The 13,060-nt window shown below is 49.9% G+C and overlaps 1 protein-coding gene across 9 annotated transcripts in view; it reads left to right on the plus strand.

The window, feature by feature from the left end:
- Positions 1 to 13,060, plus strand: part of SEZ6L (seizure related 6 homolog like) — a 186,714-nt gene that overhangs the window by 108,043 nt on the left and 65,611 nt on the right. For all 9 annotated transcript variants that reach the window (XM_072723098.1, XM_072723099.1, XM_072723100.1 and 6 more), the window contains exons 2-4: positions 6,547 to 7,260; positions 8,715 to 8,848; positions 11,084 to 11,276. In XM_072723098.1, the coding sequence (XP_072579199.1) occupies positions 6,547 to 7,260; positions 8,715 to 8,848; positions 11,084 to 11,276 (1,041 nt within the window). The remainder of the gene's footprint in view (positions 1 to 6,546; positions 7,261 to 8,714; positions 8,849 to 11,083; positions 11,277 to 13,060) is intronic.

Genomic DNA, 13,060 nt, shown 5'->3' on the forward strand with positions numbered 1-13,060 from the left:
TCTACCCTAAAAGTCAACAATACGAGTCAAACAAAGCCAATGAGCTCCAGGAATGGGAGGGAAGGTCCTCTCAGTTCTGTGGGCAGTGCCAGTGGTCCTTGACCAGAGGCAATTTTGCCGTCACTGGTGGGACATTTGACAATGTCTGGAATCATTTTTGATTGTCACAAGTAGGGGCGGGGGTGGTGGTTGCTACTGGTACCAAGTGAATAGAAGCCAGGGATGCTGTTCAATATCCTACCATGCACAGGGCAACCCCTTGTTCCCCCAACAAAGAAAGACGCAGATGGCATAGGATAACCAACATTCTTTGGGGCAGTCCAGATGTTCCTGGTTTTGTTTTTTTTATTGTGTTTGATGTGCTCTGGTGTGGTTTTTTTTTTTCAAGCCCCAAATAGTCTTGTCTTCTTACTGCTTATAACACACCGGGTGACCCTGAGCACCCTATTTCCCCTCTGTACCTCAAGTCCCCAGTCTGATCAGTTTGTAACCATGAATTCTAGGAGACTTTGGATCTTTAAGATGTGATATTTAATTATTGATTTTGTCTCTGTTGGGCAATTTCTTCTTGAGGAATGTGAAGGTGCAAGAAACCAACTGAATCAGATATTATTAATGATGATTAGACTAGTTACCAACGTTTTTATAGTACTCTTTACCAAAAATACATCAACTGATGCACCAGCCAGCCCTGCTTCCTCAAAGTCCTCACTGTAAACAGTCCAATGAGGGAAGAACTATCATCATCCCTGCCTGGAGACCCAAAAGAGCTCCATGACTCAGTGAATGGAGTACTTCTGTGATAGCAAATGTGTGTCTGCTTCCCCTCGGCCTCTCCACCACTAGGTGCTAAGGACAGCGTTAAACCCAGCTCTTTTCATAAATTTTTCTTTCACTTACAACAGTGCTAAATATTTATTAGACACATTTTGGAAAATACCAAAAAGTAGAAGGAAGAAAACCCATGCCACCTAGAGAGGTAACCAGAGCCACCAATTTGTGACATTCCTACAGTCATATTGTAACGGAGCCTGAGTGGTGAAGTCTGACTCTTGATTTTGGCTCAGGTCATGATCTCAGGGTCGAGGGATCAAGTCCTACTTTGGGCCTCAAGCTGGGTGTGGAACCTGCTGAAGGTTCTCTCTCTCCCTCTGCCTCTGCCCCTTCCCCCTGCACTCTCTCTGTTTAAAAAATATATATATTTAGGGATCCCTGGGTGGCGCAGCGGTTTGGCACCTGCCTTTGGCCCAGGGCGCGATCCTGGAAACCCGGGATCGAATCCCACATCGGGCTCCCGGTGCATGGAGCCTGCTTCTCCCTCTGCCTGTGTCTCTGCCTCTCTCTCTCAATCTGTGACTATCATAAATAAATAAAAATTTAAAAAAAAAAAAAAAAAAAAAAAAAAAAATAAAAAATATATATATTTATATATATATACGTATATATATATATAGGCATGTATATATAGCATATAGTACATAGTACATATATAGATATATGTAAAATAAATATGTATAATAACAAATTACAGTGACTACATTTATCACACTGAGCACTGAGGAAGGCGTAGAATTATTAACATGTGATACAAAAAAAAAGATGTGATACACCTAAAACAAAGAGAAGAATGTATGTCAGTTATACTTAAAATTTTTTTAATTTAATTTAAAAATTTAAAAAAAAAAGTGAAGTCTGGTATAGTTTAAAATAAAACCAAACAAACAAACAAAAAACCCAGCTCTGCCTTACAATTTGTTTTAGTTGGTTGTGACAGTCGTTTTCATACACACCATAGAATTTTACATCTTGCTCTTTTCACTGCACATTATAGCAGACGCATTCCCCAGCTGTGGTTTCCTGCGCTTCCCGCCCCGTCACTCTGTGTGAGCGCCGCGCCGTGAGAGGCTGTCGCCACTCTGCTGCTGCCGGGCATCTGCGACACAAACCCTCAGCTCCAGAGCGCATTGTGCATTTTTGACTTTAATGGGGATGCTTCTCATTCTAATCTTGCCGTCTCTCTCATCAAAGTTAGAGAGGGAGAAAGAGAGAGGTGCTCCCTCCCTATCTTTTTTTTCTTAAGATCTTATTTATTTATTCATGAGATACACAGAAAGAGAAGCAGAGACACAGGCAAAGGGAGAAGCAGGCTTCCTGCAGGGAGATGGATGTGGGACTCGATCCCAGGATCCTGGGATCATGACCTGAGCCAAAGGCAGACACTCAACCACTGAGCCACCAGGCGTCCCTCCCTCCTCTTCTTTGATGGCAGAACAAATGCTCAGGGGTCTTCAGTGTGCTTCACTCCATCTGGAGATGGGGAGGTCAGCCTCTTCTGTTTTTGCTGAAAGCCCTGTCGCTTCTGTTCAATATCCGTATTCGGTTATCAGGTGTGTCTGTTTTCCTAGAGTTCAGGGACCGTACCCTAGAGAGTTGACTCTCTCATCCTGAGTATCAACCAACAGAGAAAGTCGGCGCCCAAAGCCGTCGCCCATTAATTGAAGGGCAGCACTGGAGTGGGACATTGAATGCACACGATAGAGGAAGAATCAGCCAGATGTGACTGGGATGAGTGAAATTTGTAAGCGCTCTGAGAAAGAACAGTTAGTTTAATCTAGTGGTCATTGGGGCCCCGGGAAACACCAGCCTGTTGGAGAGAGTGAGTAAGTCTGTGGATCTCGAAGGCCCCGGGATCCAACTTTAACTAGTTCCCGCTGGACCTGGTTTTGCGTTCCGCTCCCCTGCAACATCCTGCCTGAGAAGGAGACCTTCAGTCTGCGTACATTGCAGACCACAGCCGGACACTCATCTGTGTTGAACATGGCCTTGAGTTTGGAGCCAACCATCCAGATCCCACCGTGGGAGCCCGGAGGAGGAGGCCGCCTTGGGGCGGGGAGAAAAATTTACCTGGTGGATACCAAATCCCCTTAGCAGTTAGGTTTTCGGTGAGAAGGAGCTGACTCAGCCCAGCCAGATTTACTTCCTAAAAGGCCTAATTGCTGCCATGGTTAGCATCAGTTTTACTGTGGGGACCCCAGAGCTGAGGGCAGAGTCTGTGGGAGGAAGCTGATTATGGACTCCTTTCTCTTTCATTCCCTCCTTCTCCCGTGGGCTTGTTTGGACCTAGATGTGCTGGGGTGGCCAGAGGAGATCACAGGCCTTGGAAAGAGTCATCACCTGTGGCCCGAACCTACACCTGGGGTCCTGCTGCCTCCAACTTATAACACTTTGAAGGCAAAACTAACAAGGAAGGTGTAGAAAGTCAGGCACAGGCGAGGTCACAGGTTCCAGACCGAGCTTTTTTTTTCTTTTTTTAAATTTTATTTATTTATTCATGAGAGATGTAGAGAGAGAGGCAGAGACACAGGTAGAGGGAGAAGCAGGCTCCCTGTGAGGAGCCTGATGCAGGACTCGATCCCGGGACCCAGGAATCATGACCCAAGCCGAAGGCAGATGCTCAACCACTGAGCCACCTAGGTGCCCCCAGACTGAGCTTTTCTGATAACTGTGAGGATAAGAGTCACCAGAGGGGCTTTTTGGCTCCACCTTCAAGCTCCACCCCTGGAGATCCAGATGTCTTGGGTCTGGCAGGGGAGACTTATAAATGCATATTTTAACAAGGAACTCATGGAGGGGTGAAGAGCATCGTGTGGGTGAATTTGAAGAACACAATAGCCCACCCAGCAGGGAAGCAAAAAACTGAGGGTTGAAGGGTAGTCTTTGGAGGAGGACACTGCTTCAAGCTGAGGAGGAGAGGCTCAGTGATAACAATACCCCCACGAGTCTTAACAGGGCTGCTAGCATGGTCTTTGGCATCAGGAAAACCGAGGTTGGAAACCCAGCTCTGCTGTGTGACCTTGGAAGGTTAACTTAGCATCCCATAGCCTCACTTTGCTCATCTGTAAAATAAGAATAATTTTTCCCTTAAAAAGCCGAGAAAAAAATAAAATGAGGTCGTGGGTAAAAAGCATTTAACACATGCCCAGTATATATGCAGCACTCAACAAAGCAATCCCAAATGAAATGTCATAAATACTGCTATTATTATTATGGCCAGAGGCACACTGACGTGCTTTCTGCCATTTGTCCTCACTCCTCCTCCCTTACCTCCCTCACTCGTGATCAAGGGGACATTTTTGCTAAAGAACTGGCAGAAACTAATATAGCCAGGGGACCCAACAAAACTCCCAAGCCAGTGTCAGGATCGAAGCACTTACTCTGCCCTCTCTAGCCAGATTAACAAAAGGCTCGAAGAATAATTGCCAATTACCTGATCACTCCGCAGACCAAGAGTCTGAGCTGCAAGACCTGACTAGTGTGACCCAGTGTGGCTGCCCATTTGACACCGACAGAGAAGATGGAGAGAAGATGAAACCCACACAGTTATGGTAGGGGGTAGCGGCCAAGACAGGAGCACCATCTGGGTCCCCCAACCCCTGATGATCCAAGCTCTGCACATCGAACCACCGCAGGCGTTGGGAGCCAGGTGTCCTGATCCCTCACCCCCTTCTCTTTCTGCTCCTTCACTTTTTTCGCACTGCACAGTCTACAGAGATGGTCGGCATCAATCATTTAATAAAAGCGACAGTGAAGACAAAAAGCACAGCTATCAAGCAGACCCACGTCTGATCTGATCCTATGAGGTCGACGGGGTACCTCTGTTACACGGAAGAGGCTCAATGGATTTGCCCAGGCTCATGTAGCTGGAGAATGTCGAAGGCAGGATTCGAATCCGAGTCTAACTCTGAAGACTTGATGCTTCCCACCTTGGGCTAGGAAACCTGCTTGGCCCCTGAATGACCTTGATCTGCCTTCGGGTCGTGTACACATGCCCCGTCCTCCCCAGGCCCCTTCCTGCCCTGGCACAACCCCGAGCCTGGAACGCACGCTGGCTGGTAATCAATGTGACACAACAGGAACATTTGTCGATGCCAGTTGCAAACTGTTGCAGTCTATATAGATTAAGCCACTGCCGCCGACTCCGTGAAAGTAAATGAGCCTTTCCAACGGCGGCGGAAATAAATTTAAATGACAGGACTGAAGAGCCCGGAGACTGTGGCTGAGTGAGTGTCTGTCTGCAGAAAATCGACAAGGACAGCTATCAGTCCCAGGGCTTCTATCCTGGGATGTAATTCCTCTCTATCTGGAGATCATCATCGGGGATGCTCGGACCGCTCCGGCTTCCCACTGAAGGGTGCGAATGCAATGACAGCCACAAAGACAGAGACAGCAGCTGGCATGTGCTGGGCGCTCACCGTATGTGAGGCACCCAGAGGTACCCGTCTGCAGGCATGCTTTACACACGTCAGCCTCCTGAGCAATGACGATCCTGCACAATGAGGAGCCATAGCCCCATTTGACAGTTGGGGAAACTGAGGCTCGAGGAGGTCATAGCCACTTGCCAGCTTGCAATTGACAGAAGTCAAGTGAATGCAATTGATTTCAGACATGAGTCTGCCAAACAGCTGCTGGGGCCAGCCCTTGTTTAAAATTACGAGGTGAGGGGCGCCTGGGTGGCTCAGTGGTTGAGCATCTGCCTTCGGCTCAGGTCATGATCCCGGGGTCCTGGGATAAAGTCCCACATAGGGCTCCCTGCAAGGAGCCTGCTTCTCCCTCCGCCTGTGTCTCTGCCTCTCTCTGTGTGTCTCTCATGAATAAATAAATAGAATCTTAAAAATTAATAATGAAATAAAATTACTAGGTGGGTTTACATTCAAGACAAAAATAAATCACAGCTAACAGGGTATACAGTGCCCACCAAGGCTTGGCCCTGCGACCTCTCTACCGCACCAGCTTTCTCTCTAATCACCCTCCACCTGCTCCCCCTCGTATTCCTCCTTTGTGCTCCCCTCAGCCTGGCCTCCATGCTCCTCCTGAATCCCTCTGCCCTGAACCTGTCTCATGATTCTGAATCTTCAAATCTTTCTGTGTCACCCACAAGGTCAATTTTTAATTATTTAGTAAAAAAAAAAAAAAAGTGCCCCCTGTCCCAACCCTAGGACAATAAAGCCCTGAGCCAGGGCACACAGCTTGGAGAAAAGAGTGTGGGCTTGTTACAACCCCCCCCCCCCCAGCGTTTGTGGGACATGCTTGTGCAATGAACAGCCTGCCCAACTGTGCATGGTGGTCCTGCCACACAGACTGGGTTAGAGGCCTATTGTCTCTGCCCTGTTAGCATGCAAAGCTTCTCTCTTTCTAAGCATCTAATGCACTAAATATGATTATTTCTCCTTTCCTATTATGCCTTCCGGTACATATACAACTGGCACTCGAGACTCTTGTGGACTTGATTTCTGTGACCGTAATGCTTAGCTGGGGCCTTGGCAGGATCAACCATGAGGCTCCATGGTCAGCAAAAGGAAGACAGGAAGGGAGCAGGAGAGAGAGAAGCAGAGGGAGAGACCGTCAGGAGAGGGAGAAGAAGGCAGCCCCCATATCTGTCCTGATCTCTTGGCAAGCTTTGGGTGCCTTCTTAGGCCCCTGAGTCAGGAAGTGGAGGACCTAACCCCTGGCCCCAAGCTAACAGGTGTCTTTTTCCCTCTTCCCCAGATGTGCCCCGGGAAGGAGATGCTGGCCCTTCGGGTGCTTCCCTTCTGCCCTCAGGAGCGCTGGGGAGCAGCAGTCTGAGCAAAGAGACCCTGGAAGAGAGAGTGACCATGGCCCCTCCGAATCCGGCACAGTCGGGGGAAGATCTTCGAGAGCCAAGGCTGGAAGGGGCAGCCCCCTCGGCTGCCCTGTCCACACTGCTGCCCGAGGAGGCCACCACCAAGCGTGCCCTCCCATCCGGGAAGAAGCTGCCCTCACTCAAGCAGGTGAACTCGGCCAGGAAACAGCTGCGGCCCAAAGCCACGGCCACGGCAGCCATCCAGAGGGCGGCGTCCCTGCCTGCGTCCTCGGGCCTGGGGCTCCTCTCCTCTGCCACGGAGAAGCCTCGCCCACCAGGGGACCCCGAGCCCGCCGCCTCCGAGGAGCCCCTCTGGCTGGACCGGAAGGCAGGTGCAGTCCCCACAACGCCCGCGCCCCTGCAGATCTCCCCCTTCACCTCGCAGCCCTATGTGGCCCACACGCTCCCTCAGAGACCGGACCCCGGGGAGCCTGCCACGCCTGATGATGCCCCTGATGCTTCCCCCGAGGATGCCAGTCCTATGACCTTGATGGACAAAGGCGAGAACGAACTGACCGGCTCGGCCTCAGAGGAGAGCCAGGAGACCACGACATCCACCATCATCACCACCACAGTCATCACGACTGAGCAGGCCCCAGGTATGCAGCCCCCAGACCCTCCAATCCTCCTGCTGCAACCATGGGGCACCCGTTATGTACAGGGCATGGCAGGAGGGGGGCCAGGCAGGTCCAGGCCCTACCATCACTTACCACCTATTAAGCACTGACTGTGAGCTTGATCTGTGGCTCGGAATTAATATCCCCATTTTAAAGATGAGACAACTGAGACTCAGAGAAATCAAGCAATTTGCCCAAGGCCGTACAGCTAACGAGTGAGATTCAAACCATTTTCAGCTTGGAATAGAATCCTTTAACCTGCCCGAAGGCCCTAACCTTTTCAAAGTGCTGTTTTTAAAGATTTATTTATTTTTCGAGAGAGAGAAAGAGAGAGTGCACACATGTGAGGAGGGGCAGAGGGAATGGGAGAGTGAAAATCTTTTTTTTTTTTAAGATTTTATTTATTTATTCATGAGAGAAACAGAGAGAGACAGAGACATAGGCAGAGGGAGAAGCAGGCTCCCCATGGGGAGCCCGAGGCAGGACTTGATCCCAGGACCCCGGGATCATGACCTGAGCCGAAGACAGACGCTCAACCACTGAGCCACCCAGACGTCTGGGGAGAGAGAATGTCAAGCAGACTCCCCACTGAGCAGCCTGTGGCTGGGCTGATCTTAAGACCCCAGACCACCACCCCCAAACCAAAACCAAGAGTCTGACGTCCAACCACGGCGCCAGCAGGCACTCCTCAAAGTGCTTTTACTTTGACCATTACATGGACTTCTTCAGACTTGATAAAATGCACTTCTGTGTTCTAGTCTTAATCCTGTCTTCTTTCCTGTCTTCAGAGAAGACAGACACCAACTGTTGATCATAGGTGGATTCTGGACCAAAGCATTGTGGCCTCTCTCTAAAAAGTGTAAGCTCTGGGTTTGAATCCTGCTCCCTCTGTATGAGCTTCGCCCAGACACTGGCTCCCTCCGAGTTTTGGTTTATGTACCTCTAAAATGGGGATGAGGGCAGCCCTGGTGGTGCAGCAGTTTAGCGCCGCCTGCAGCTCAGGGTGTGATCCTGGAGACCAGGGATCAAGTCCCACGTCGGGCTCCCTGCATGGAGCCTGCTTCTCCCTCTGCCTGTATCTCTGCCTCCCTCTCTCTGTGTCTCTATGAATAACTAAATAAAATCTTTAAAAAAATAAAAATAAAAAATAAATAAAATGGGGATGAAATGTCCGGCACCCCAAGGATGATGGGGGTCGGCTCCATGCACGGGTTAGAATGGTGCCTAGCGGTATGCAGTAAGTAATCACTCTGGGTCAGCTATTGCAGTTTTGACTATTAGGTTGGTTCTGGAACTGAAAAACCATTGTTACCAGCAATGGGAGGGCCGGGGACATGAGAACACAGGGGTCCCAGGGGCCCGGTGCCACCCCGCAGCCCATCTGAGACATGACATCGGAGCCGTCCTCTGTGTCCTAATTAAAGCGGTCTCTCCAGCTCCCTGCAGCGTGAGCTTCTCCGATCCCGAAGGGTACATCGACTCCAGCGACTACCCACCACTGCCCCTCAACAGCTTCCTGGAGTGTACGTACAACGTGACGGTCTACACTGGCTACGGTGTGGAGCTCCAGGTAACTGCAGAAGGGTACTCTACAGTGCCTGCTTCTTCCAGCAGGAAGTCTCTGAAGGGTTGTCTGACCCAGGCTTACTGCTATCGTCCTTACCAAATTGGTCCCTTCTTTGACCTAAGCAGGGCAACTGGAGCTGGGCTTTGTTGAATGCATAGGAGTTCCCAACTCAGGGCACAGCTGAAATAGCTTGGCGTACATGGAAGAAGAGGATCTGCTAATAAAGCGTGGGGCATTATACTCAGAAGGAAAGCCCTCTTATACTGAGCACCGCACACACCACAAACACACACACCCGCACGTACACACACGCACACACACATGCACGCAAGCCCCACCAGCTCATATGATTCATAGACTTTTGTCTGTAAACTATGAATGGAAAAACAGAGTGGCATAGAGCTCAGACATCTGGGTTTAAGTCCCAGCTCTACCAGTGAAACCCGTGTGCCTCTGCACAAAGGATTTTACCTCTCTGAGCCTCGGTCTCCCCATCAGTAAAATAGAGATGATAATGTTACGACTTTACACATTTTCAGGGTGGTATAAATATGACAGAGAACAGTCAGCCAGAGCCTAGCTCAGTTATGTTACCAATTACCCTCAACCTAGTTCCTTCCTCAACTGACTCCCCCTCCCCCACCATTTTTTTAAAAATAGAACAAGGAGGGTGGGTGCCTGGGAGTGGGGAGCAGTCCAGTTTACTGCCCCCCATGAGAGGTGGGGGAGGATAGTTGGAAAAGAAAGGTGGCACCACGTGGTGGCAGGTCCTTCCAGGCCAAGGTTAGAGGTCTGGATATGCACCTTTTTCTAATGGACAATAAAGAGCCATCAAAAGTTTTTGAGCTGGGTTGGTTGTGACCTAACCAGAACTTTAGGAAAGTTTTTTCCGATAAAAGGTAAGCCCCTTGGCAGCAGAACCTGTAGTCTTTGCAGCCCCCAGAGCTCAGCACAGTGTGGGGCACATAGTAGGTATTTCGTTAGTGTTCGTGGAATGAAAATAAACTGGAGGAAAGTTGTAGTTCATCGGAAGCCAGCACTCGCTGCACCGTTTCCTTCCACCCTGTGTCTAACACCATATGAAGCTCTTTGCCGGGCATGGAACTCCTTCACTGAGCACCTGCTGGTACCAGTCACGGCTGTTTACGCTGGGGGACACGGCGGTGTGCAAACTGATGCAGTACCTCCCCTTATGATTGAGACAGACACACTTGGAAGACATTAGGATGCCATGTGAAAAGGTCTCTAGTGGGTGTTTATAGGGGATGTTGTAGCATCACATTGGAGAGATGGGCAAGCTCCTTGGTAGTCAGGGGAGGTCTCATGGAGAAGGGCAATTTCTGTGGGGCTTTGGTGAATGAGTAGGAGTTCATCAAAGAGTATATGATCCCAAAGAGGAAGTGCTCATGGGTGAGGCCACTGGAAGAGGCATGAAAACCCAAACGGGCCACTGGGAACTGACAAAGGGCCCCACTCAGCCCTATTCCATTTGCATATCTTTATGCACAACTAAAGTGTTCCCCCTCTTTCTCCTCCAAACCTAGAAAATGGGCTTGGAAAATCAAGTACACAGTTCCTTGTGGAAGTTCTGCAATTAGAGCTACTGTTTTATAGCATGAGAGTGGCCCTGAGAATGCCCTGGAAATGAGCCCCCCACTCCTCCTTGCCAGTTCTTACAGAAAGAGGAAGAATGATTTCAACCTACATAAATATGTATTGAGCACCTGCTATGTGCCAAACACTATTCTGGGCACTGGGGACACAGGACGAATGGAGGAAAAATGCCTACCTTCGTGGAGCTTACATTCTGGTGGGATGCCTCGTTCTGTCCTCTTGGAGTTTGGGCCTCAGGCACAAGCTGATCAAGCCCTTCCTCCCCTCCCCCATCTCTAGGAGAGTGTACCTCAGCTGCCAGGGTGCAGGAGGCTCTCTCACAGGACTCCTCCATGGACACTTACAGATTCTTGCAGTACCTACGTCTGTCTTGCAGCTTGGGTTCGCTCTGGTCCCTCAGCCTTTGGGGAGATGAGAGGAGCCTAGATGTTTCCAGGGCTGCAGAGGTTTCCAAGGGAGCCCATCTGTCCCCTTGACCAGGGGCTGGCTGAGGGCTGCTGTGCTGGCAGTACCGGGGTCCGCTAGGGGTGCTGCCCTGGGAGCCCCACGGCCTGGAAGGGCCCGGTCTCAAACACAACTCAGAGTTTCTCTCTGTCTCCCCCCGCCCCCCCACCCCATCCCCAGGTGAAGAGCGTGAACCTGTCTGACGGCGAGCTGCTCTCCATCCGCGGGGTGGATGGTCCCACCCTGACTGTTCTGGCCAACCAGACTCTCCTAGTAGAGGGACAGGTTATCCGAAGTCCCACCAACACCATCTCTGTCTACTTCCGGACCTTCCAGGACGACGCCCTCGGGACCTTCCAGCTGCACTACCAGGGTAAGCTCGCACCAAGGCTAATGAGGTCTAATAAGCTGTCTGCCTCAGTTTCCCCCTGGAGCCAAGCATTCTCAAACTTTGTGTCAGGGAGCCCTCCGACAGTTTGGTAAAACCTCTGGATCCCTTCTCAGAATAATGTGTTTAAAAGCACAAAACAAAACCTAGACAATTAAAAAGGAAACCAGGCAGATTGAATTACAGTTGTCAAAATATCGTTTTAATCTGTGATATCATAACCTCTGTGCTCCTTTTATTAGTGCATTAAATAATAATCTCCCCCCCCCCGGCAGTTCTGATAATTGCTGTAATTTCAAAGTACTGAAGAACATAAGAAATATGTCAAGATATCTACTTTGATATGAAAATATCTGTGATTCCTCTTGGTGACGATGTCACGTTCTGTTGCCTACATACGTGATTGAAGGAAATAGCACAGTTCCGTTAAAGGTAAATGGAAACCAGCAAGCCACGTTTTCCCATTCGGGTCCATGGCTCCTGAATTCCATAAATGAATTCCGGGGGAGTCCATGGACTTCTGGTAAAGAGCCTCAGCCCCCCACCCAGGGGTCCTGCTCTCTCCCATTTCTTCTGCAATGTTTCTTGCTCTCCTTTTTGTCTGAGACTCCTGTCTTGCTTTCTTGCTCTTTGCTCTCACTTCCTTCCTCCTCCTTCTCTGTCCCTCCCTCTTTTCTTGCCTCTTTGACTTCTTCTTTTCCCTCTCTTCTTTCCCTCCCTCCCTACTCCCTTCCTTCTGGCTGGCTTTCTCTCTCTCCCCCTCGCATCCAACCTCCCCACCTCCCTAGTCCTTCCCAGGACCTCAGCTTACTTCCCTGAGCCAGGAGCACCCCCTGTGCACCTGCCAGATATCTGCATAGGAAGTGGAGTCCACCCTCACACATCTGGATATTTGGCACCATGCATGTTGGCATCCAACTGGCCGAACATCTGGAAAACCAGTTCACTTGTAACTTTCCCCCTTGGATGTCTCTGAAACAGGCGGATGAGTGTCTGAGAGGACCTGTTTCATTACCACCTTCCAATACCAAGACCACTCGCTACTGTCTTTGTCCCTTACAGAATGGGGGTTAAAAAAACAGCTTGTCGGGCCCTTGGGTTGGATGTAATCCTCCCAGTGCATTCTGGGATTACTGATACCTTATGCAGTGGGAGTGGTCAGACCACGCAGTCCAAAGGTCCAGCTAGTATGGATTTCCCATCTTCTTGGGAAAATTGAGGAGCTCAGCATGGCCACCTAGAGCATTCTACCGCTCCCAACTAGACATTGGGCTAAGGAGGCTCTTCCTTGGCATTTCCTATTTAATCCTTACTGCCATCGGTGAGGTAGAGACAATTGTCGACTCCACTGGAAAGATGAGGAGAGCCAAGTTCAGGGCACTGTGTCCCTTTCTCGAGCTCACATAGTTTCGAAGTGATAGAGGAAGAACATAAACCCACATTGGTCTCCTCCAAAGGCCAAGCCTGTATGCACCAGGACATTATTTTCAAGTCGTCCTATCCTTTGGCATTTCCTGAAGAGCTGCTTGTCCTAGCTCCAGTCCAAGAGTGTGCATTTTTAACAAACTGGAGATGTTTGAACTGGTAGGATTAAATCTACCTGGGTCATCCTGCCCCTCCTGTGCCCAAGGAGAAGGCCATTCTGTGTCCACATGGAGAGAGGCTCACATGAGGTGTGGGGAACTCGTTTTTTTCACCCCAAACCTGTGGTCTCTGCTTAGGCAGGATGGGGACCTTGGAGCCCAGAAAAAGTGCCAATCTGACAGTCT

This window comes from Vulpes vulpes, chromosome 10, assembly GCF_048418805.1.
Source record: "Vulpes vulpes isolate BD-2025 chromosome 10, VulVul3, whole genome shotgun sequence".
Lineage (NCBI taxonomy): Eukaryota > Metazoa > Chordata > Mammalia > Carnivora > Canidae > Vulpes > Vulpes vulpes.